The 26,876-nt window shown below is 31.0% G+C and overlaps 1 protein-coding gene across 1 annotated transcript; it reads left to right on the top strand.

Annotated features, from left to right (window-relative positions):
* The first annotated feature begins 16 nt into the window (after positions 1 to 16).
* LOC143080033 (acyloxyacyl hydrolase-like) lies at positions 17 to 26,876 on the top strand. The gene is made up of 18 exons (XM_076255679.1): positions 17 to 191; positions 1,815 to 1,971; positions 2,926 to 3,025; positions 4,809 to 4,900; positions 5,898 to 5,958; positions 6,364 to 6,434; positions 6,898 to 6,946; positions 8,127 to 8,267; positions 9,125 to 9,194; positions 10,059 to 10,175; positions 10,535 to 10,571; positions 12,010 to 12,084; positions 19,365 to 19,440; positions 19,711 to 19,866; positions 20,866 to 20,925; positions 21,946 to 22,042; positions 22,728 to 22,804; positions 26,492 to 26,876. The coding sequence occupies exons 1-18, from the start codon at positions 71 to 73 to the stop codon at positions 26,618 to 26,620; spliced, it is 1,686 nt and encodes a 561-aa protein (XP_076111794.1). The 5' UTR covers positions 17 to 70; the 3' UTR covers positions 26,621 to 26,876.

Genomic DNA, 26,876 nt, shown 5'->3' with positions numbered 1-26,876 from the left:
AGTGATCTTTGAAATTGGTGTCACGTGGTGATCATGTGACTTTGCAGAAGGTGTTAAAAAATCCAAAGAAATGTCACTTGGGAAAGCAGTTGTCTTTGTCCTTGTTTTTGTTATCTGTTCATATGGTTCAGAAGCATCTAGATCGAGAAACTTCCTAAATTTCGGCGCGAATGGTGGTACCAACTGTGCCGGTAAGTTTTAATTGATAATTAGACTCATTTATGATATAGTATTGCACTGTTGATTTTAGATTATTTTACTACACCAGTTACATATCTGTCTAGACAGCTATTATCTGATAGAGGACAAAGTCTGTTTTAGACTTTTTGTAAACTGATAGAATTAACTTATTTGTTAACTCTTCAATATACTCTTATTTTATTCTATTTTACATGGTATACTGATGACAAAACAAAAATTTGTTATACTAGTTGTTTGCACACATACATGTAATACACTTTATCGCTATTTAGTCCATTCCAGGGAAAATGGAGGTCATCAGTAGTGAGCTGAGGAAGAAAAAACTTTAGAAAGTGATCATCAAGAAACTTTGATATTGTATGATCCACTTTTTTCGAAATTAAACTTGAAGTAAAAAAATATTTTGTTTGAAGTATTTATGGTAGTTAAACAGGTCTCATTAAAAAGTATCATGCATGGTGCATTGTTTAAACAGGGTCCCAGATAGCTTCAACTGGATGAAAAAGTTGTGTAATTTTAGAACTTATCCGGAATGGAATAAATAGCGATTAGGTGTATAGTAGTCCTAATATGAGGCAGGCATTACCTGTGAATGGGGACGAAGTCTGTATGATTGTTTTTTAATTCACACATGTTTTAAAAACAGAGTAACACAAATACCGTAACGTTTCCGATTTTGGTTCTGATGTTAGGGATTTTAGTTGTGACGTTATTTAAGTTATGACGTCATATTCAATGTAAACAAAGAAACACTGTCATCAGGTAACCTTTTTTTTCAAAACAAGTAATTTAAAAAAATAAATTAGTATTGATTTCCTTTCTTAGACTGATAATAAATATATATTTTATTCAAAGTCTCATGCAAACAAGACTGGAAACAGAAGTAGATTTCTGCGCAGATGCGGGGATTTGAAAAAGTCTGAAAAAAAAAAGTTAACGAGTTCGACTTTATTAGTACAATTAAAAATTCAGGAAATTTTCCCGATTTTTTTTCTTTTTTTTTTCTACCGTAATAGGGGACTTCGTCCCCATAAAAATCATGCTGTCTGCTAAGGGTATTTTTCGATTTTGATTTTTATCCCTGATGGTCACAGGAAGGCGCCAAGGCAAAAATTTAGAATAAGCATTTTAAGATGAAGAAAGACCCTACATAAAAGGTCTAATTGGGTCTTAGACTCTTATTACTGAAACAAAAAAATCAAAGGAAAGAAGGTATCGTCAAACACTAATTGTTAAGATTTGACTCTATTGGAACAATTGTTAGAAAAGGTTGTCTTGATTATTGTTCACATGTTTGCAATCTTATTTAACTATTTCACATATATATAAAAGTATATGTCAGAAATAAGGTATTTGAATTTACCTTAGTCATTGTTAGTGTCAGACAGTCATTGACATAAACTTAAATTGATTTCTGCTTTCTTTTTCTGAACATCTCTGTAGAATTGTACAAATACAGAATATGGATTGGTTTATTGTTTCTTGCTTAACATCAAGTAGTAAATCAAAAGATCGATGTGTTTTGAATTTGTCTTTCTAGATTGGGGACGTTAGATGTACAATGAAAATGTAAAGCTAAATGTGTTTAAAAATGAAAATGTTCTTTTTTTCAGCATGTACTGTTATTTTTACATTTGGAGAACAACTAGCAACTATACACAATGAAACAGTAACAAAATCTTTAGAAAGATTCTGCAATTATTTACCACCTGCAGTTGCAATACCATGTAAAGTATTTGTAGACTACATTGCATATGAGATTATACGTGTGTAAGTATTAATATTCTGTGCTTTGTGGTTAAATAGATATAAAAAAGAAGATGTGGTATGATTGCCGATGAGACAACTATCCACAAAAGACCAAAATGACACAGACATTAACAACTATAGGTCACTGTACGGCCTTCAACAATGAGCAAAGCCCATACCGCATAGTCAGCTATAATAGGCCCCGATAAGACAATGTAAAACAATTCAAATGAGAAAACTAACGGCCTTATTTATGTAAACAAATGAACGAAAAACAAATATGTAACACATAAACAAACTACAACCACTGAATTACAGGCTCCTGATGTTTGTTATTGCCATGTAACTAGTGACAGGATTTACAGAGAGGACATTATTCATGAGAAAATATCATCAAAGAAACCAGGCTTATAAACTAGTATGCCAGATATGCATCTGGTCTATATAATCTCTAATAGTGGCACTTGAACCAAATATTTAGAAGGTTAACCTAATTACAAAGTTGAAGGCCATTATAAACCTTTTTTTTTTTTTTTTTTTTTTTTTAAAGTTTGTCAAATCTAACTAAGCTAGGTCATTTACACCTTATAGGTAGTAGGAAAACCTTTGTATTTCAATTTTGAGTTTTCAAATTGTTTGACATGTAATTTAGTCAGGTTGCACAAAGAGAAAAGAGTGTATGTTTTGTAGACTCATTGTTTATTCTTTGAAGATTTTTTTGTTCCATAGTACATGTATTCAGTGACGGATCCAGAACTTTTCATAAGGGAGGGCCTGCTCCAGTCATGCTTCAGTGATTCCCTATATAACCAACCAAATTTTTCCCACAATGGGGGGGGGGGGGCATCAGGGCCCCCATGGATCCGCCTATGGTATTGGTACTTATCCCTGTCCCTTATACTAATTTTGTAAAACAAAATTATTTGGCATGTAGGTAATTGATAAACTCTAAATTTATTGTTATCTTATTTTTAGATTACCAGCAAAATACAATCCAGATGAAGCCTGTCAAGGACTTGGTTTTTGCTTCACTGATACAGGAGAAGAACAGTGCCATCTGTTTCCAAAACCAAAGGTATGTTATTTCAATAATGCCCTTCATAGACATGATGTTTTATGTTTATTAATCATTGTCTATCTGTATATTCACATAATGTGTAAAAGATTAAGAATGCTTTGATCTAATTTCAAGAAACTATATGAAGTATTTCAATCAGTGAAAAAAAACTCTGTTTACGATTTAAAAAATTTTAAGCAAGAAATGATGACGTATTTAAGAAAGTGTTTCAAATGATCAAATTATGTTAAAAAAATAATGTAGAAAGTCTTGTTTATTATGACCTAAAATACTTACCTCACATGCAATAATCCACCTTTATGACTAATTGCATGCATTTACTATTGCCATTTTTTATACGCCCGTCAAAATTTTGACGGGACGTATTATGGTATACAAATGTCCGGTGTCCGTCTGTCTGTCCGTCCGTCCGTCCGTCTGTCCGTCTGTCCGGCGTAAACATGTCGCACCGTAACTTGAGAACGACTTATCCAAATTTCATGAAACTTAATATAGTTGTTTCTTATGATGGTCAAATGATCTGTATACTTTTTGGTGAAAATAAGATTTAAACTTTTTGAGTTACGGCACTTTGTAACTAAAACAGGGGTGTGTTTTTTTTCACATGTCGCACCGTATCTCAAAAACATTTCTTGATTATTGCTTAAAACTTTACACACTTCTTAGTTATATTAATCTTAATATCTGTATACTTTTTGGTGATGATTCAAAATTTCATTTTTGAGTTTTTGAGTATTTTGTAAAAAAGGGGGAGGGTTTTTTTACATGTCGCGCCGTATCTCAAAAACGATTTATGATTATTGCTTAAAACTTTACACACTTCTTTGTTATATTAATCTAAAGATCTGTATACTTTTTGGTGATGATTCAAAATTTCATTTTTGAGTTATTGAGTATTTTGTAAAAAAGGGGAGGGTTTTTTTTACATGTCGTGCCGTATCTCAAAAACGATTTATGATTATTGCTTAAAACTTTACACACTTCTTTGTTATATTAATCTTAAGATCTGTATACTTTTTGGTGATGACCCAAAATTTTATTTTTGAGTTATTGAGTATTTTGTAAAAAAGGGGAGGGTTTTTTTTACATGTCGCGCTGTATCTCAAAAACAATTTATGATTATTGCTTTAAACTGTACACACTTCTTTGTTATACTAATTTAAAGATCTGTATACTTTTTGGTTTGATTCAAAATTTTATTTTAGTGATATTTGAAAAAAAAAATCAGGGTGGGGGGGGGGGGGGGGGTTCATATGTCCCGCCATGTCTCAAAAACAATAAATGGTTATTGCTTAAAACTTCCTGAGAAACTATTTATGATTATTGCATAAAACTTCCACACAAGACGTCGGGCGTATCATGCGCTGATGGCGCAGCTGTTTATTTTTTATAAATGAATGAAAATGCAAGATTAATTATTGTGATTCATGAAAAGTTGCCTTCAGTGACTGTCATACAAGTGAGAGGTTTAGCTAGCTATAAAACCAGGTTCAATCCACCATTTTCTACATTAGAAAATGCCTGTACCAAGTCAGGAATATGACAGTTGTTATCCATTCGTTTGATGTGTTTGGACTTTGATTTTGGACTTTCCTTTTTGAATATTCCTCGGAGTTCAGTATTTTTGTGTTTTTACTTTTTTCAGAGTACAGACATATGCATATGATATCATAATGCCACTTCTTACTATTGCATAAGGCATCTAGTCGCATTATTCTCATTAGTATAAACATCCCAATAATTTCTGAATTTATAGTATATAGATTATTTTCTCATATAGGTTAGCCGAGTATTCAATGCAAGAAGGAAGAGGGCAGCTCCTAACATATGTGAACTGCCTGGAATTAAAGAGATTTGTAAACTCATAGACAAGTAAGAAGTTATCAATTTACCTGGTCAATATGGCCAATCACAAAAATTACATGGAACAATTTTTTGCATCTGAAGAGCAACACAATGGGTGCCACAATTTAAGCAGGAACTAAATACTTTATGTCTGTAATGCAGTATGATGTTACTTTTATTAATCAATCAGCAATTTACCCCCTGTTTGAATCTCAATTATTATTATATGTTTCAAACCTGTAATTTGTTTTATATTTCAACTATAATTGTTTTAGTGTGATATCAATTGTCCAGTACAATGCGGTAGAAACCAACTTAAAAATAAACTGCTCTCATTTAAAACCCATGGCCTTCAACCTAATTGAAAGTACAAAAAAGTTTGCAGATACAAATATAAAAAAGAAGATGTGGTATGATTGCCAATGAGACAACTATCCACAAAAGACCAAAATGACACAGACATTAACAACTATAGGTCACCGTACGGCCTTCAACAATGAACAAAGCCCATACCGCATAGTGAGCTATAAAAGGCCCTGATAAGATACAAAGTCTGCAGTAAAAAAACACAAATCATTAAAATGAAGCAGCACATTTTAATAGTGGTCAAAAGAACAAGACAATAACAGAACACTAAAGAAATACAACACAAAAAATAAAAAATAGAGCGATAGAAAGCCAATTGATTAAAATTGAAGTGAATTCAGGTGCTTTAGAAGAGTTAGCAGTTCCTAACTGTCTGGTGTGTTGCCTGACAGAAAAGCTTATGAGGCATTTAGAGTATCCTCTTATCTTGCATTAATGTCCTTCAGGTCACACTTTATAAATCTGCAACTTCCTGAAAACAGTAAAATAATTCAAACAATCTTGCACAGATCATTGTTCTGGACACATATTGTGCACTTGCTATTTTAATTTTGATCTGTGTATATTTTTGGATTTCCTGGTAAATTTCAAAACATGGACTTCAATTAATTGTTTGGATGTCAAAATAATTATTTGAATGTTACCTTAATTATTTCAGAATATTTGACGGCCACATGCCTGCAGTTGATATAGATGGTGACAGATTTAGTGTCATGAAGGTATTTTATGATAACTATGTGAAATCTTACAAATTTGAATTTAAAAAAAAATTATTATGAAATTTTTGTGATAAGCTTGAAAATAGTGTTTTTGCATCTCACACACCTATGTCTTTTTAGACACCATTTAAGTACTGCAATATTTTTCTTGTCTGACCAAAGAGATGTCAGGAGTTTTTCAACTTTGATGTATCTAAAGGTAGTCCAAGTGAATAAGACAGCAACCAAACAACATAGAAATCATGATAACTAAACATTGTCAATCTGGAAGACAATTTTATATTCTTGTACACAATTCTAAATCCCCCAAATATATATTTTGGTGTTGAGATCACAATGAAAGGTCAAAACAAAGAACAATTCTTAAAGGTTAAATTGTATTAAACGTAAAATATTTTTTTATAGACATTTAGAGGAACATCATGGAGAGGAAAAGACTGTGATGATGGACGCAAAGATATTCATCCTGGGTCCAGGTAAAGTGAAGTTTGCAATTGAAATATTAGTTATCTTCCCTTCTCTCCTGGAAAACTTACCTAATTAGGTTGAAAGTGGTCCATGTATAATATATATATATATGTGTTGTCTTCATGAATATTTTATGTATTTTGCAATTTTATATTTTTTCCTAACTGTATATTGCTACCTAATAAGTTTGTGATTAGGTCAGATTAAAAGGAACAACTAGTGGATGGTCAATTATCTTTGGTATGCTATTGTTTTAGCATTTTAAAGGAGATTATTTGACCCAGTCCCCTCAGTCATGGTCTATTGACGTTGCAACTTCTGCATTGTTCACATGTTAAAGTTTGTTGAGTCTATTTAAGGGAAACTACTACAGTGGTGGCGCTAGGTAAATGATATTTGGTATGCAGTTTTATTATCTCATCACATTTCCTTTGATATTATTATGTCAACACTTAATTGGTATTTTGACAGGCCTCATTTCTCAGATGTAAGCAAAGACACTAACTGTAATGGGATATATGTAAGTAAACATTGATTATTAGAATAAACTTAAAATATGACACAGGATTTGAAAAAAAATATATCAAGTATAATATAAACCAGTCAACACAAAGTACACTAATCTTATGGATAAAACCAATAAATTTTTTGTCAACACATTAGAGTTAATTTTATGACTGGATCATATTGTGGTGGACTGCCCATATTAATTTAAAGACCTGAATGAAAAACACTATAATCATGGGAGATAAAAAATGTGTTTATACATTGTAACACGTTTAGTTATAATGCATAAAAATCAGGTAAGTTTGAATATTTGTTTTCTTTTGTTTAATTGATTATTGGTGTTTTTTAAAAATAACTTTTTGCTTCATCATGGCAGACATCTTTTATTGAGGGAGGAAGTAGAGAAGTGCTGACCTAGGAAAAAATGGAAAATTGGCCATCCTTGTAAATGTCCAACATAGATGGGATGTGTAAATAATATATCATTAAATCCAAAGACTTAAAACTAAATTTACGTTGCCCTAAATAACCACTGGTGGTAAGCTGATGGTCGTACCGTAAAGTTACAGTTAACCAAAGATGGGAGAAAACTCTAGAGATAATTTTCCCATTTTTGGCTAACCATAACTTTACATTACTACCATCCGTTTATCACCAGTGAATAACATGTCTAAGACTTATTGTTTAATGTTAAAGATCAATATAAACCATGGTATGCTACAAATATGAATTTGACATGCCATGGTATTACTCTATTTATTTCACTTGACTGGGTGAAGTTTAACCGATTCGCTCACAATAAACCAGTCCGTCTATAGATAGGTGTTTTAAGATAAACTCATCAATGAAGTGTCCAGCCATTGTTTTGTAAATTCATTTGATGACACTGATAGGTGATTAGAAATCAGTAATAATTATAACGGCAGTCATCCTTATCACACACATCTTCAAATAGACTGGCCTTATGCAAATTAAAACGTAAGCTCCACCCGATCAGTTGAAATAACATTGGTAATAATCTATTATAAAATTAGAATTTTGCTTCTTTGATTGATTTAGATTAGTTTAAATAAACTGATGTTAACTGAGATTAAAAAAAAAAAGTTTTTAATCTCTCATAAATCAAGAAGTAAAAAACCGTTGTCAAATTCCATGTGTGACCAGCATTTCTAATGTTTTTGTTCAAACATCAGGGTTCTGATAGCTCAGGGAATGCATATGAAGACCAATTATGTCTGAACAGTCAACAAAGAGGAGCTGTAGTCTTAGGAGATTCAATCAGTGCTCACTTCCATCTACCAAGAGAATGGTTTAATACAACAGAAATGTCAGTTGTAAGTTATGTACATTGATGGTTTTACTATAACCATTTAAACAACATGGTGTCATTAAAATTGAAATTGTAAAAATATTCAAATTAGCTCTTGCTGCGATATAGCCTTTTTGTGCTAATGTGGCGTAAAAGAACCAACAATCAATCAGTTATTAAGGAATTATAATGACTTTGGTGTTTTTTGTTTTTACTTCTAGGATATAAGGTGGGTTTTTTTTGTGATTGATTGATTGGTATATTGATGGTGATTGGGGTGCCACTTTCAACACACCTATTGGCTATATTATATCAGCCTGTTTTTACATGTTAAGGTGTAATACCACCAAATCATAGTAAGTCACATCCGATTGCATATGAAAAAGGTTGAAAAAAGTATTCTATTGAATTTGACAGTTGTAAGAAATTAATCCTACCTTTTATTGCAGTAAAAAATTCTGTTCATAAACATATCTCTTGGGTGTTTCTATATAATATTTTGGAAACTTGAGGTAACATATTGTTACTAAAGCTTGTACACAGGTGAAATAGAAGTGAACATTTGATTGGTTTACTTCCAGTGGTGGGTATTATCTTATATGCAATAAAATGTGATGTGAAATTTTTTCTATAGTACAGGACAGGATAAAACTTTACTCATGACAATTATTTCTTTATTTGAAACAAAGATAAATTTTGCACTATTTTTTGAATTGTGCAAATTTAACAAAGACTGATAGAGGAAAATCAATGGTGGTATTACACCAAGAATTTGATACCAATGATATTTTGAACTGTATGTTTAGACTTTGTTGTACACTAGCTGGATTTTGGTAAAAAGATGGGGATGTAATAAATAAGGCTTTGTAAATTTCTTTTCAGGTTATGTTTGAACCGTTGTTGAATGTTTTAGAAAATGAACTTGATTGGCCAGAATTATCATCAACTACTGGTAAGTTATTAAGGTGGTACCCAACACTTTAACTAATATTAATTTGGCTCGTTTAATTTTCTTGAAATTTTGACAAAGTACTTACTTTGACCCTTTGACAAAAATATAAAAAAAATTAAAAATTTGAACCAACCGTTTTATCAGAAAAATTACACTGGTTATATAGCAGTTTGACCAAACACTTATTTTGATCATTGAGAAGCTTAATATTCCCTTAACAACACAACGTAATTAAAACGTTTAGCTGATTTTACAGAGTTATCTCTCTGTAGTGTTAGGTACCACCTTAAGCTGGGAAATATTAACTTGATTTATATTTCTTTCTGTAATTTTAATGCTATTTTCACATTTCTTGATCAGCTTGAGAAAAATGTTTCTACTCACTAGTGAAATATCTGTTCTCTGCAAATGATAAGTTGAACTTTAATTATGAAATCAAATTTTCTTGGTTTCTACTGAAATTTCCTATTATGACTTCATGAAAAAAAAGACTACCATGCCAGATGACGTCACATATATAGAAAACAACTTTCTGCAAATCTTTGAAAAGAACTCTAAAATAACAAGAGAAACAGATTCTGCAATTTGGGTACTGTGATGTTAGAAATATAACATATAGTCCTCCAATTTTTTTTCTATACAGTATGCCAAAAACTGAGAGTTTTATAAAGTTAAAAATTAAGCAAAGACTTAAATCTGTCAGTAATGCCAAATTACAAATACAAATGTTATTTACAGTTCATTTTGCACAAGAAATAGTGAGTTTATGTGTGTGTGTTATATTCTAGTACTGTCACTGTTTTACTCATTTTATATTGAATACTTGTATACTTACCTGATAGCATCGGATAATTTATCTTAAAGGATTTATACCGAACCCTTATCCATTGATTAACCATGGACCTACAGATTCCATATATATGAGACTGAAGGCTAGAAACAGATGTAACCATAGAGATTATCAAAACATCGCAGTAAATGGTAAGAAATCAATTTATTTAGAACAAAGATTGAGTAGATATTATGGTTTCATAGTATTATGTATAAATGAATAATATGCTAAAAATTCTACACAAAAGTCCTTTTTAGGGATGAAAATTTCACCAGAAACAATATGTAAAAAACTTTGGCAAGCATTAGCTCCAACTAGGGATTTATCATCTTTGCTAGCCAAGGGTTACGCTCCACTGGTGTAGATGAGGGGATAGGATTGTAACCCTTGGCTACAGAAAGTGAGGATTTATGGATTAGGTTCAATTGTACTTATTACACATAAAATTAATGTAGTGTCTTTTAAGGAAATCGTTAATTATTTAAATAAATTTCTTTTTCTGTACCAGGTGCTAGATCTGGTTCAATGGATGATATAATGTTAAGGTTTGTTATCACTGGCTACAATATCTGCAGTGCTCCTCCCAGTTGTCAAGAAAATGCACATCAATAGGGCATTAAATAACACTCAATACAGCACTAATTTTAAATGTATAGATGAACACAAATATACTCAAATTATAAATGTATTGATGCACACAAATATACTTTTTCCTTTTCATGGCGATATTTCATTAGAATAAGTTACATCTTTAAAGTCTGAAAAATCAAAATATTATTTTGTTCTTGACTTTTAGAACGAAAAAATATTGTTCTTTGTTCATGTGTTTCCTCAGTGGATGAACATTAGCGTCAGGAGGTCAGCTTAACAGTGCTGATTTGTTATTTATCAGCCCATCAAATTTTGGCAGGTACATACATTTTTGAAGTTTTTGACTATTTGACAAAAAGGACAAACAAAATTTATTCTTGCTCAACTGCAAATGGCTTCAAACGTTATCCACAAATGTTGCAAATGTAATTTAATGCTTAATCACATGAAAACACTATACTTTACCTGTAGGTGTAATACCACCATTGATTTTCCCCTATTAGTTTTTGTTAAATTTGCACTTTTCAAAAAAATGTGCAGAATTTATCTTTGTTTCAAATAAAGAAATACTTGGCATGAGTAAAGTTTTATCCTGTCCAGTTCTATAGAAAAAAATTCACATAACATTTCATTGCATATAAGAAAATAACCATCATTGGAAGTTAACCAATCAAAGTTCTCCCCTTATTTTATCTGTGTACAAGGTTTAGTCACCATGTAACCTCAAGATTACAAAATTTTCTATAGAAATCCCAAATAAAAAATAATGGTGTTTTGAAATACCCAAGACATATGTTTATGACACAGAAATGGTTTTACTGCAATAAAATGTAGGATTAATTATCTACAACTGTCAAATTCAAGGGAATATTTTTTTCGACCTACTTTCGTATACAACAGGATGTGACGTACCATGATTTGGAGGTATTACACCTGTACACATATAACACATAAGAACATAAAACATTTCAGCACTAAACAAAACTGAAAAAAACAGTCCCTTAAACTGAGTGATTAATGAATTGTGAATATCAGTTCAAAAATATATTTCTGACTTTAGAAATAAATTTCATGTAATAAAAATCTTGAAGTAAGGTACTTTGTGAATGTTTTGTTTGCATGAAGTTAATATTTGAAAAGAGGCATATTAAGTTTTGGTGCAATGCAATTCAACACAAATTGGAGTGCCAGTTACATGAAACTCACCTAAACACAGTCTCAATATGGACTAATCAGATTTTATATAAGGTTCTGGACTCACACAATAAACAAAAATTATTGCATCAACTGAAAATTATATCAAATAATTTATATGTTTTAATTGTAAAAATCTTTATGACGAAACTTAAACCTACATGTAATAAGTATATGTACAAATGTTTTATCTTGTAGTTTATTCCGTGACCCAACAGCAGATTACCCAGTGATTCTATTTTATGCTTTGGTTGGCAATGATGTTTGTAATGGGTAGGTTTATTTACAAAAGGTTTTTTTTTTCTTTTCTGTATAATAAGTTTCTACATATGTTCATTATTGGAACATGTTTAGAAGGACATGAAAAATGAATTTCCCTTTCTAATCTGAAATACTTACTTTAAACCCTTTGGCAAAAATATATATATTTAAGGTGGTACCCAACACCTTCACTAAAATTAATTTGGCTCGTTTAATTTTCATAAAATTTTGTCAAAGTATTTACTTTCAGACTTTAACAAAAATATAAAAATTTGAAAAAAATTGAACCAACCGTTTTATCAGAAAAATTACACAGGTTATATAGCAGTTTGAAAAACACTTATTTTGATCATTGAGAAGCTTAATATTCCCTTAACAACACAACGTAATTAAAACGTTTAGCTGATTTTACAGAGTTATCTCCCTGTAGTGTTAGGTACCACCTTGAGAAAAAATTGAACCACACAGTTTATCTGAAAAATTTCATTGGATATATAAACAGTTAAACAAACTCTTATTTTGATATTAATTTTCCTTAACGAGAGAATGTGAATAAAACATTCATCTGATTTTTACAGAGTTATCTCCCTGTAGTGTTATTTATTATATACTTAGTAGTAAATACAGATAAATTGTATGTGTAATACAATCATTGGCAAGCGTGCTGTATCAGCCACCCGTGATGATATCGATATAAGCACGGTTGCAAAAGCTTTATCACACCTTTAATCTGTATGACGTCACATCATCGATTGCAGTCACTGTTGCAAAGGCTTTCAAATACGTCATGTCAAACCTATAATCTGTATGACGTCATGTTACATAAAAAACATCTACTTGAGGTATATGTATATAATAAAGTGTATATGATATGGCTTTTTCAATATCACACACCATATCAACCCTCAACCAATATAATCCCTCGAGCAGAGCTCTTGGGATTATATTGGTGTCTCAGGTTGATACGGATGCGATATTGAAAAAGCCATATGATATTCTCTATGTATCACCTTAACAATCAATGTTAGCTTCTGAAATGTTCAAAGTGATCAATTGTTGTTTGAATTGCCTAACATTTTACAATTTTTAGTTTGAAGATCACCACAAATAACATAGGATTTTACTCTGATGTATTGGCAATTTTCATTTTTTAAGGAAATTTTCCCTTTATTCCATTCTGTAAATCCAGAAGGGGGCTTTTCTGACTATCCTTTCGGGTATAACTGTGCTGACAGCACTTGCCAAATCATACCCTGTTCTAACAAGACAACATTGAAAAACATACCCTGTTCTAAACAGAAATATTGAAAAACATACCCTATTCTAGAGTCTAGACACTCTCATAAAATGTATACCCTGTTCTAGACTGTATAAAATAGATGCTGTTCTAGATCTGGGTTCTAGACTGTATCTTAAACAGTTAAATAAGTGATCCTGTTCTAGACCAATACTTTATTTAAAAAAACCTGTTCTCACAAGCAGGGCATGAAAAAGCAACCCTGTTCTAACCAGCAGGGCATGAAACACGACCCTGTTTTGAGGCACACTCATACCACTAAAAATATAGGAAATAACCCCCTGGGTTGTAAATTCAATAATTAATGCAACTCTTTGTTATTCTGAATCCTTAAACATTGGGAAAAATTCAAAATCTAATTAATGTGATTGCCAAAACTTTTATGAGGAAAATCACAACTAAAATATGAAGCAAGTTTTTATTATTGCCAACCTAATGCTGTAACATTTTTTGCATTAATAAAAACATAGCAATACTTTTTCTGTTATACCACGCCTGGTAAACCATCTAATCTCAACCAAATGTTGAGACGGAAAAAAGTATTCTGGCACTTCCTGTTGAGCTTTTCTGGTTCAAAATATTCAAAATAAACACAGGGTAGGTCGACTTTTCGTCAATTTACTAAAAATCAATGCGTTTTTTGTGAAATCGGAGAATGTCATGCCATAGATATTGGAATTACAGTTTGTCTCGTGTATAACACAAATGAATATGATTTAAAATGACATCGTAGTGACTTTTCTCCAGCAGGTAAATGTGGCCAGCGCAGTCAGCTATTGACAAAATGACAGTGATATCATTGATAAACTAGCATATATATCAGTAAATTAGTATTTTTCTAAAACATTATAAACATAAAATTACAGTTTGTTCTTTTTCTTTACTAATATAATTTCATTAAGCTAAATATGTTATAAAGTATGTCATGTTGAGATTTTCTGGTATCGGTTGAGATATTCTGGAACAATGTTGAGATCTTCTGGTGAATGAAATTTTCAACTATAAAAAGAAGCTGTGGTATGACTGCCAATGGGACAGCTGTCCACAAGAGACCAACATGACACAGACATTAACAATTATAGGTCACCGTACGACCTTCAACAATGAGCAAAGCACATACCGCATAGTCAGCTATAAAAGGCCCCGATATGACAATGTAAAACATTTAAACGAGAAAACTAAAGGCCTTATTTATATAAAAAAAATAAATAAAAAATAACGAAAAACAAATATGATTCAATATGTAACACATAAACAAACGACAACCACTGAATAACAGGCTTCTGACTTGGGACAGGCACATACATAAATAATGTGGAGGGGTTAAACATGTTAGCGGGATCCCGACCATCCCCCTTATCTGGGACAGTGCTATATATAACAGTACAACATAAGAACGAACTATAAAAATCAGTTGAAAACGGTTTAACTCATCAGATGGACAAAAATGCAATTGGACGTGGCCGGGTTCTTGAACATCCCGACAACAAAAAGACACTAGGAACAGATTTGAGAGTACTCGCAGTTATCTGACAGCTGGTTAAAAGCCACTAACAACTCATAAAAAAATCATGCATCTAAGACTAAACTATCAATCCGTACAATCCAACATCCAATGAATTTAATGGAAAGACGTCATAAACAGTCAGAGAAAAACACGACCTTGTGTAGTTTAGTATCAATTACATATACAACTGTCAAAATTCATAAACTTGCCGTATATTGTTTGACATTTCAACTGTCATTTTAATCTTGTCTGTAGTTATCACAGCAGCTTCTAGAGAGGCCCTTGGTTGTAATAGAGTCTAAATAGTAAATAGCTGTGTTTTTTAAGCATCTCCAGGGCTAGAATTTATTTAGTTATTTATGTGTAACATATTTGTTTTTCGTTAATTTTTTTTATATTAATAAGGCCGTTAGTTTTCTCGTTACAATTGTTTTACATTGTTATTTTGGGGCCTTTTATAGCTGTCTATGCAGTATGGGCTTTGCTTATTATTGAAGGCCGTACGGCGACCTCTAGTTGTTACTTTATGTGTCATTTTGGTCTCTTGTGGAGAGTTGTATCATTGGCAATCGTACCACAGAAAGAACATTGATAATAAAACGGATACATACAAATTGAAAACAAATCGCGTAAGAAAAAGCAATTATTGGTATTTTAGTTTTCTTTAGTATCATGAATATTTTTGGCTCATCTTCTTAATCATGATCAGGCAAAATTATTGGCTTTTTGTTCTGACATTTTTTTTTATTCCTCTTCCACCCATTTTTCGGCATATAACACGTCCGTTTTATTTGGCCATTACATCGCAGACTCCTAACGGATGCAAATTTTGTAAATGAAAAACTTTTGTTTATCCTTTCGGCGTCGTTCGAGTTATCTGGTAAGGTGTGACCAGTTTTTAGCAGATATCGCATGCTTAGCATAGACACACACAATTGTTTTTTAACTATCTCTCATAATTTAGCTACGTCGAATTCAGTTTTAAGATATTTAAAAAGAAAATTGAATTAATATTCAGAAATGGATAATCATTAAATTCATTCATTTCATCAAAAGTTATTCTCATTTAAAATAGATAATTGCAAAAGAGATGTACATACAAATGGAGATTACCTCTAACTGTCATAATCTGAAGGAGGACTCCCAGGTAGTACAAAAACATTTTATTGATATTTTTAAAATATCTTGCAAAATGTAACCAAAATATCATCCAAAAACATGTTTTTGACGTGATATGTCTGGCTTTACTCATGTGAATAGCATATTTTATGGAAATATTTGTTCTGAATGTTTAAAGAGCATTATTTTTAAATATCTTGATTATATATTGAATTAACATAATTTTGATATAATTCAGTGTCAATTGAAAATATCCAGACAACATCTTTCAAACATCTGGACAAAAATATTCTTCTTATGTCTAGGATATGTTTTATGGATGTCTACCAAATGTTTTTATATACAGTCTGTCAACCATGTACCCATTTTAATAAAATGTTTATGATTTAATATGAAATGCTTTAGTATGAAAGATTATAAGTCATCTCTTAAAATTCAGACGTTTCACAACTATCAATTGGAGAGCAATAAATTTTCTCGTGTCAAACATCTCATAATTACAATTACAATGAGTAAAATGAAACTATATTCAAATTGTATTTGTTGTTTTGGGCTGGTTTTAACTATTTTTTATTTGTGCAAAAAAATGTTTAATCATTTAGGTAAATACATTTAAATGACTACACAGATTTGAAAATGTTAGATAAAGAGAATGAAGAGCACATTTTTTTGTTAGAACGTTGGAATAATATAAAACATAAATTTTCAATTATGTCGTATAAAGGGGGAAGATAAGTACCTAACACGTTGGCATATTGTTGGCACAATGTTGGCTTATATTTCTTTATTGGCAAGAAATATCAATGATATTTTTTTTATAAACACTGTTTTAAAAACTTTGAATTTTCTAGTTCTAGGCACAGATTATCGTAGTCCTATTTGGTATGACTTTATCATTTGATTTTTTACTGAGTCCTCAATGCTCTTCAAACACAATCGTTATTCGCTAGATAATTTTTCTTTTGACTTGATTGGAATTTTCATCCAAGTTAGATAAGATTTGTTAAAACTTTTCTATCAAAAATGAGAAGACATTCATGTTAATCTGATTAAAAAATTATATAAAAAATATTTCCTTTTTCATATCAAACATGGGCTTCACACAAATATCACTTACAAACATTAGAAAAACCGTATGATTTGTCGTACATCTTACAAATATCAATTAGAAATATTATGTAAAAATGTTTATAAAATATTTCTTTTTTCATATCAAACATGTGCTTCACTCAAATATCACTAACAAACATTTGGAGAACATTTCTAGCATACATCTTACAAATATCTATTAAACATATTATCTTAAAACGATTATGAAACAGTCTTTAACTAATATTTTCTAAATAAAATCGAAAAAATATAGTGTTATGATGTTATTGAAATATTCATTAGATATTACCATTTTTATATTTTTAATTAAGACAAGAAAATTATATTGATGTTACATCAAAAAGATATTTTATCAAACATCAAACCTATGCTTTACATAGATATTAATCAAAAATGTTTTATAAATATTTCTGTTATACATCTAATAAATATATATATTAAATGTAATATAAAAATGTCCATCAGATATTGTTTGAATATTGCAAAGAAATATCTCCTCGACATACAATTGTTCTCATTTAGAAAACTGTCTATTTAACGTTTTAAAAACATCAGCAAAGAATATTTATTTATTTATTATAAAAAAATATTTACAAAACATGTTTTTATATTAGCAATCAAACATTGGAATGAAATATTATTGTTAAAATATCATTCATGCATAATTTCTGATTTAAAAAAAATGTCTATAAAATATTTTTTGGTAAATATTTTTGACAAACATACATATAACCAGTCAATAATATCATGAAAATATTATGTGTTAGCTGGGCTGTTCTAGCGGACAAATGTGGAACTATCTCCGGACACTTTTAAGACAGTTCTAGCTAGAACAGTTCTAATCAAGAACTGATTTGGTCATTGGTAAGTTCTACCTAGAACTGATTTACACAGTTCAACCTGGAACTGATCCTGACAGTTCCACAGCTAAAACAATCTACGACTAGAACAGAACTGCGACCTGATTTCGCCACGAACACATCACGATTGTTTTGAACATGTTTAAAGTTGGCTACTCTCAACACGATCACCACCGTAACACGACCAAACTGCACTACGATCGTCAATAGCATTATTTTTTTAGAGATCGTAGTGCGATCACGACCTAGTGTGACGGGGCCCGGGCCAGTTATAAAATAAATGTTGCTGAATATTACCAAATATGAAGGATGTGCCCTGAATGCAGTTGTGAACAAACATCAAAGTTTTAATTATTTCAATACAACACCTGTGATTACACTAAGTTGGACGTCACTTATAATACTTACAAAGCAATTTTAAAATCGTCATATTTTTTTTGGTGATCAGTATTATATTGACAAAAATGACATCTTTTACTCACATTTAAATTATCACCACCCTGAAATAATGTGTACGAAAAAATAAACCTAGAAAAGGGGTCCTGTTCGATTGTTTAGTTTCTAACTATTTTATTTCTTTATAAATGTATGCATTTTCTGCATTAAAAAATGTCTGTTAGGAATCGAATTTATCCAAATCATATTAATGAATACCCATTGTAAAGTAATCTTATTTATATTTGTAAAGCATGCATTTTTCTATCGCCAATGCTTAAAATCGTATCTGTATTTAGATTTTATGTTACCACAGACAGAAAACATGAATCAGGTTAACCATAAAAAAAAAGGTAAACTCGAATAGTATTTAGCGCAACCAGAAAGTCTCAACATTGTGACAGAAAGACTCAACCAATACCTTTATATCTCAACCATTTATATTTTTTTTATTTTTCTGCTCAGTGTAGGCTTGACAAACAAATATTTGTTCAATTTACAGACGTGGTTATCGTAAAGCCTAAAAAAAAACACAAAAAATTGACATATTTTCTTGCTAAAGTCATTAATATCATAGCAGTTCTATCGGATTTAAAGAATTAAACATTATAATCCGTAGGAGAAAAGTGATTGTGACTTCAATTTAAAATATTTTAAACCAAGAAGAGACATATTAGTTACAATTATGATTTATCTATGGCATGACATTCTCCGATTTTTCAAAAAAGTCGTTGATTTTCAGTTAAACGACGAAAATTCGACCTACCCTGTGTTTATTTTCAATATTTTGAACCAGAAAAGCTCAACAGGAAGTGCCAGAATACTTTTTTCTGTCTCAACCATTTGGTTGAGATTAGATGGTTTACCAGGCGTGTATACAGTATTCCTACTCAGTCAATCTTTATTCTCTGTAAATAAAATTTTAAACATTATTCATAACTACCCTAACAACTTTTACTTTCAGACATCCAGATACTATAGATCACATGACCAAACCAGAACAAATGAAGAACAATTCATTGACAACTCTCAAATACTTGGTAATAAAATATAAATTTTATGAATTATAGATTTACATATTTACCTTTATTCTATCTGTTATTAAACTGGTATTTTGATTTTTATTGAAATATGTCCCAGAAGAGTTACCAAAAAAGAACAGTGAACGATCATATTAATATATTCTGTTATTAAGTAATGGTTAAGATCTTGCTAAGTCTAATATTCCACTTACTCCAAATGCAACTCATGACATCAACCATTTTGTTTTAATATAATGAAAAAAATAATACTTATATGTTATTTTGAAGGATCAAACACTACCAAAGGGCAGTCATGTTTTCCTAACAGCACTTGCAGACGGCAGAGTGTTGTATGACAGCCTGCACACTAGAATTCATCCGATTGGTTCACTCAGAAATGATGTCACATATGCAAACTTCTATGATTATTTCAACTGTTTGCAGGTACTTGTAAATCAATAATTCCAATGTTGTGAATTTTAAGTTTTGTTCATTTGTGAGTGTCTTAGCGACTAGCAGTTTATAAACCTGTTTCATGAAGTTATGAGCATGATTTCTGATACAAGTAAGTCGTTCTGTAAGTGTGCGTAAGATTCTTGATTTTAACTTATGAAGTGTATTTTACAGGAATTACCTTAGTAATACATACTTCAATTTGTGAGTATGTTGATTGTTCAATGAGTTTATGGATCAAATATATTATATAGTTGCTATATGTATTTTTTACAAGTTCCTTTTATATACTTGTATAAATTTTTCTATTTGTGTGGTAGTGTCAACTTTAGTTCAATACCTATGAATTTTTATTTTTTATTGTTTTCTTGTCTCTGTTATAAACATAATATTTGTTTAAAAATATATATCTGGTTTTGTGGTACGACTCCAACTATTTCTAGGAAGATATTGAAATTTTAAACAAAGTGTATTATTGCATAAATTCATTGAAGTTTTATTACAATTGTCAGTAGGGGCGTTAACCTTCATTCCATCTTTCCTTCAGTATTTCTGTCCTTCTGTCTCTCTAATTTTCGTTACTGCAATCTAACTTAGTTTGTCTTTTATAAATTTTTAAAATGTCATACACCATGGTAAGAACCAAAACTTGCTGCTAGAGTTTGAATTTGGGCAGCGAGTCACTCATGGTTCTAGAGTTATGCCCCTTTATAACTTGGAAAAATGTTACTTTTTTGTTTCCCCAATGTAACTAAAGTTTTTCGTACCCAAATTTTATGAAACTCAAAGACAATGCTAATATCCAAACCATTCAGATAGAGGTCTATTCAAACAGTCAATTACTTACTGTTAGAGTGAGGTGTGTGTGTCCTCTGAGACAAAGTCTTCTATTATTCAATATGCTGTAACTTACTGATGACAGTTCTTATTTCTGAGCATTCATGCTCTAAAATTATCACAAACTATAAATATTTTTTATGTTCATTGCAGGTGTCCCCATGCACAGGATGGATGAACTCAAATGAAACAATGAGGAATTTAACCACAGATGTAAGTATACAATATACTGCAGATTAATTTTTATCTTGTTAAACCAATTTTCGTTGTTATTAAGGTGGTATCTAACACTACAGGGAGATAACTCTGTAAAATCAGCTAAACGTTTTAATTACGTTGTGTTTTAAAGGGAATATTAAGCTTCTCAATGATCAAAATTGGTGTTTGTCAAACTGCTATATAACCAGTGTAATTTTTCTGATAAATTGGTTGGTTAAAATTTTTTGAAATTTTTATATTTTTGTCAAAGGGTCAAAGTAAATACTTTGCCAAAATTTCAAGATTAAACGAGCCAAATTAATTTTAGTGAAGGTATTGGGTACCACCTTAAACCAAGTTTCGTTGTTATTAAGGGAAAATTCAACCACAAGTTTGAGTGATCAACATAGTTCAAGTTTCTATAGGCTTGTATGCAAACATTGGCAAAACCAGGAAGATACAAGCTTTCCATTATCAACAAAAATTGGTACCTAAAAAATATAAATCCACGGTAATTTATTTTTTTAGCAAATTACATTCATATCTTTGAAGTGTTCATCTTCTGTACCCAATGAAATATAGAAATAATGTTTTAAATAATATATTTTCTGAGAAGGGTAACTGGAAGATCAAAAGACTAATGTTTAGGCTCCCACAGGGTACCCCCTCAGGTCGCAAGGTTGCTTTTAAATTCGTCGAGAGGCCGTTTTTAAGGGAAATATACAGGTCGCAGGTCGTTTTTCCCAACACAGAGGACGAAAGTTGGTCGGAGGTCAGTTTTTTTCCAAATTTTACAGGTCGCAGGTCGTTTTTAGAAGGGCCTCAGGTCAGAAGTCGCCTCTAAAAAGCCCAGAGGTTGCAGGTCGTTTTTTACCCTGCGGGAGCCTCAATGTTAGCATTAAAAAATTGACTCATGAAATCCAAAACAGTTTCTACAATTTTTTTTATTTAATTTAGTCACAATAATTTGTCAATGAGCTTTCAACTTTTATTTTCATTATAAATATATCATTTTAATTTATTTTCTAATTTTAGAGAGCCAATGAGTTGAATTCAATATTACAACAGCTTTCAACTGAATATCAGCCCAAGAATTTCAAGTTATATTATGTAGATAACCCAATTAACCAAGGTAAGATTTGTAATTTAGAGTAACGCCCCTTTAGGTCTCATGTCTGATACTAAGTATCAAACGGTTTGTAACTTTATGGTTGAAGCTAAATTTTGCAAGTTTTTAAGTTTTCAAAAACTATTTTAGAAGCAGCTAGATGTTCCATTTTCCATCAGACCCTGCGAGACCATCATAGGTAGTCAAAGTAATTAAACACCCCTTAGTAGAACCATCATAACGTCTCTGAATTAACCATACTGTAGATTCATTATTATTTGTTGGATACCAATTTTCGTGTATTTCTTGGGCCCAGGTGAACCAAGAATTCAAACGAATAATAGGCTTTGTATACAGAAATTGGCAACACCACGAAATTAAATATCCACGAATATGAAAGTTTTCAGCAAGCAACGAAAATTGATACCCACGAAAATAAATGAATCCACAGTAAATAGAAATTAAGTTACCATTACTAAATAGCATCTCAGTATCAAAAAGCATATGAAGTTTATACCCTGTCACTTCTCCCCTTTCCATCATACTTAAGGAACTAAAATTATATCACAAATTTATCTCTATATCTAGAAGAGTTATAATAGTTATAATTAAAATAGTCTGTTCAACTTGTTAAAACTATTCTCTTCATTCTCCATACATATATCAAAGATTGTTATTTTTGTTATGTTTAATTGGTTTTGCTTTTTAGTTTTGAATGAGTATGAGAAAAATGGAGGACAAAAATGGGAATTGTTGGAGCCAGTTGATGGATTTCATTCAAATCAGGTACATGTATACTCATCATTTCAACAAACTTGTTCATAATGGTAAAGTGAGTCTATTCTGGTGGCAAGATTACTATGCTTGTAATACTTGCATACATGTGATATGATTTTTTGCAATTCAATTCAATTCAATTCATTAATTTTTTGGCATAAAGGAGAAGGTTCACGAAGGGTTCAAATTGGCCCTAAATTTTTGACATTTTTAAAATCGGGCCAATAAATTACAAATTTTGCACAGAAATACTTGTGACAATACTATCAATATAAAAATATATTTTATTGGCACCTTCCTTTTAAATTTATGAAGCTATGACATCTGAAATATACATTATTTGTATTTTTGGTCAATTTTGGTCAAATTTTTAATTGTTTTTGGAATAATTTTTATACGACCGCAAAAATTGAAAATTTTTTGGTGTATATTGGTATGATGTTGGCGTCGTCGTCTGCGTCGTCGTCTGTGTCGTCGTCTGCGTCGTCCTCGTCCGAATACTTTTAGTTTTCGCACTCTAACTTTAGTAAATGAGAATAGAAATCTATGAAATTTTAACACAAGGTTTATTACCACAAAAGGAAGGTTGGGATTGATTTTGGAAGTTTTGGTCCCTACATTTTAGGAATTAGGGGCCAAAAAGGGCCCAAATAAGCATTTTCTTGGTTTTCGCACTATTACTTTAGTTTAAGTAAATAGAAATCTATGAAATTTTGACACAAGGTTTATGACCACAAAAGGAAGGTTGGGATTGATTTTGGGAGTTTTGGTTTCAACAGTTTATGAATAAGGGGCCAAAAAAGGGCCCAAATAAGCATTATTCTTGGTTTTCGCACAATAACTTTAGTATAAGTAAATAGAAATCAATGAAATTTAAACACAAGGTTTATGACCACAAAAGGAAGGTTGGGATTGATTTTGGGAGTTGAGGTCCGAACAGTTTAAGAATTAGGGGCCAAAATGGGGCCCAAATAAGCATTTTTCTTGGTTTTTCGCACCATAACTTTAGTATAAGTAAATAGAAATCTATGAAATTTAAACACAAGGTTTATGACCATAAAAGGAAGGTTGGGATTGATTTTGGAAGTTTTGGTCCCAACAGTTTAGGAATAAGGGGCCCAAAGGGTCCAAAATTAAACTTTGTTTGATTTCATCAAAAATAGAATAATTGGGGTTCCTTGATATGCCGAATCTAACTGTGTATGTAGATTCTTAATTTTTGGTCCCGTTTTTAAATTGGTCTACATTAAGGTCCAAAGGGTCCAAAATTAAACTTAGTTTGATTTTAACAAAAATTGAATCCTTGGGGTTCTTTGATATGCTGAATCTAAAAATGTACTTAGATTTTTGATTATTGGCCCAGTTTTCAAGTTGGTCCAAATCGGGGTCCAAAATAAAACTTTGTTTGATTTCATCAAAAATTGAATAATTTGTGTTCTTTGATATGCCAAATCTAACTGTGTATGTAGATTCTTAATTTTTGGTCCCGTTTTCAAATTGGTCTACATTAAAGTCCAAAGGGTCCAAAATTAAACTAAGTTTGATTTTAACAAAAATTGAATTCTTGGGCTTCTTTGATATGCTGAATTGAAACATGTACTTAGATTTTTGATTATGGGCCTAGTTTTCAAGTTGGTCCAAATCAGGATCCAAAATTATTATATTAAGTATTGTGCAATAGCAAGAAATTTTCAATTGCACAGTATTGCGCAATAGCAAGAAATCTTCAATTGCACAGTATTGTGCAATAGCAAATATTTTCAATTGCACAGTATTGTGCAATAGCAAGAAATATCTAATTGCACAGTATTGTGCAATAGCAAGAAATTTTCATATTTTCAATTGGAGTTATCTTTCTTTGTCCAGAATAGTAGTTGAATCAACTTAAGGTGGTAACACTACAGGGAGATAACACTGTAAAGTCAGCTAAAGGTTTTAATTACGTTGTGTTGTAAAGAATGAGTATTAAGCTTCTCAATGATCAAAATTGGTGTTTGTCAAATTGCTATATAACCAGTGTATTTTTTCTGACAAAACTGTTGGTTCAAAATTTTTTTAAATTTTTATATTTTTATTAAAGTCTCATAGTAAATACTTTGACAAAATTTTATGAAAATTAAACGAGTCAAATTAATTTTATTGAAAGTGTTGGGTACCACCTTAAATCATTGCTTCATACAATATACAATGTATATTCACTTTTACTACCAACTGATAAATTAAAACAATCTTTGCCATTCAGTGATAACAAGCACTTTTTTTTTACATTTTAATATGTATTTAAATGAGTAGTTATTGTTGCAAACTCCATTAGAAATTTGAATTGAGATCAGTTTTGGAAGAAGGGAAAGGGGGATGTGAAAAAAAAATTGGGGGGGGGGTAAATTTTTTTCATTTCAGATTTCATAAATAAAATCAAACATTTTTTTGAGAGGATTAATATTCAACAGCATAGTGAATTGCTCAAAGGCAAAAAAAATTTTAAGTTCATTAGACCACATTCATTATGTGTCAGAAACCTATGCTGTGTCAACTATTTAATCACAATCCAAATTTAGAGCTGAATCCAGCTTGAATGTTGTGTCCATACTTGCCCCAACCGTTCAGGGTTCAACCTCTGCGGTCGTATAAAGCTGTGCCCTGCAGAGCATCTGGTTTAATTTGTAGATTTATCCATACTTACAAACAATAATATGTTTATTACACATATTGGTGAACAATTGTCATGAGTTTATTTTTAGAATTGCAAATTGAATAATAATCATCAATACTTGTGAAATAACTTATTTGTTGTATGGCAAATCTTTTAAATGACAAGTCAATATAGAATAAAGAGATATGGTATGATTGTCAATGAGACAATTATTCAACAGAGTCAAAGTGATGTGGATTTAAGCAAGACAATTTATAATTGTTAAGTTCTAATTTCCCTATGTTACTGCACTAGTCCAATAATGTAAAAAAAAAAAAAATGATTGTATTTTTGTACATTGTACCAACTAAGTACTGAACTGACGCTGTGACTATCACCAAAAAAAAATAATTCATACAATTTTATGGATATCAACCTTCCATATGATACTAGGTAGTTTACGGTTTTACTTTCTACCCAGTTTTATTTCTTTTTTTAAGAAGATAAATGATGCAAATGAAACTCATTGACATACTGTGAATTCATATTTATTCTTTCGATACCAAATTTCGTGGTTTTCGTGGGTACATGTGAACCACAAATTCAAATGGTCAAAGAATCACAAATTTTCTATAGGCTTAGTATGCAGAGGTCGCAAAAACCATGAAATCAAATATCCACAAAAAATTCCATTTTTTCTCAATCAACGAAAATTGATTGCATACAATATGAAAATGTAATGAGTACTGTAAACCAACTTATTTTTGCGACTTTTGCGAGTAGAAATTCTGAAAAATAACGTGAATTTAAATCGTCATGAATATGTAAAACCTGGCTTATTCCATATTAAACTTCATCAAGTAAATTAGAGAATCGCAAAATTAAATAGCCGCGAAGTGGTCTAGAAAGGGTAAAACGCGAAATAAAATCCGCTAAAATAACTTGGTTCACAGTATATGCTGATACACATAATTAACAGCACCTGGTGATGTTCCAATGATACCCACGATATGAATGAATCCACAGTATTTGTTATTTATATATATTATTATTGTAATTCACAGATTGGCCAAGCTTTGACAGCTAAAGTGGTATGGGAGAACCTAGAAACTAATTATCCTGATGTGTTAGGCCCAGAAAATCCTAACAACAGTAAAATAGAACAGATTTTTGGAGCACAGGGTGGCTACTGATGTGATACAAGGACTTATTTTTAAAATTTGACATTTTTGTATCTACTAATTTTGATCAATTTGGGAAAATGACTAATATTAAATCTTAAAATTTGAAATAAAAGTAATTAAATCAATACATAAATTTTTGTTTTTCAGAGAAACTTGATACTCAATTCGTTGGGTATATCTACATGAACTTACCTGTTTTGCAATCAGTTTTGAGCATGATAGAGGTACCATGGTAACTTAATGCAATAAAATATTCAGCAAATAA

This window comes from Mytilus galloprovincialis, chromosome 6 (assembly GCF_965363235.1).
Source record: "Mytilus galloprovincialis chromosome 6, xbMytGall1.hap1.1, whole genome shotgun sequence".
NCBI classification, from domain to species: domain Eukaryota; kingdom Metazoa; phylum Mollusca; class Bivalvia; order Mytilida; family Mytilidae; genus Mytilus; species Mytilus galloprovincialis.
The sequence above is the reverse complement of the archived record's forward strand: the minus strand, read 5'-3'. Positions and strand labels throughout refer to the sequence as shown.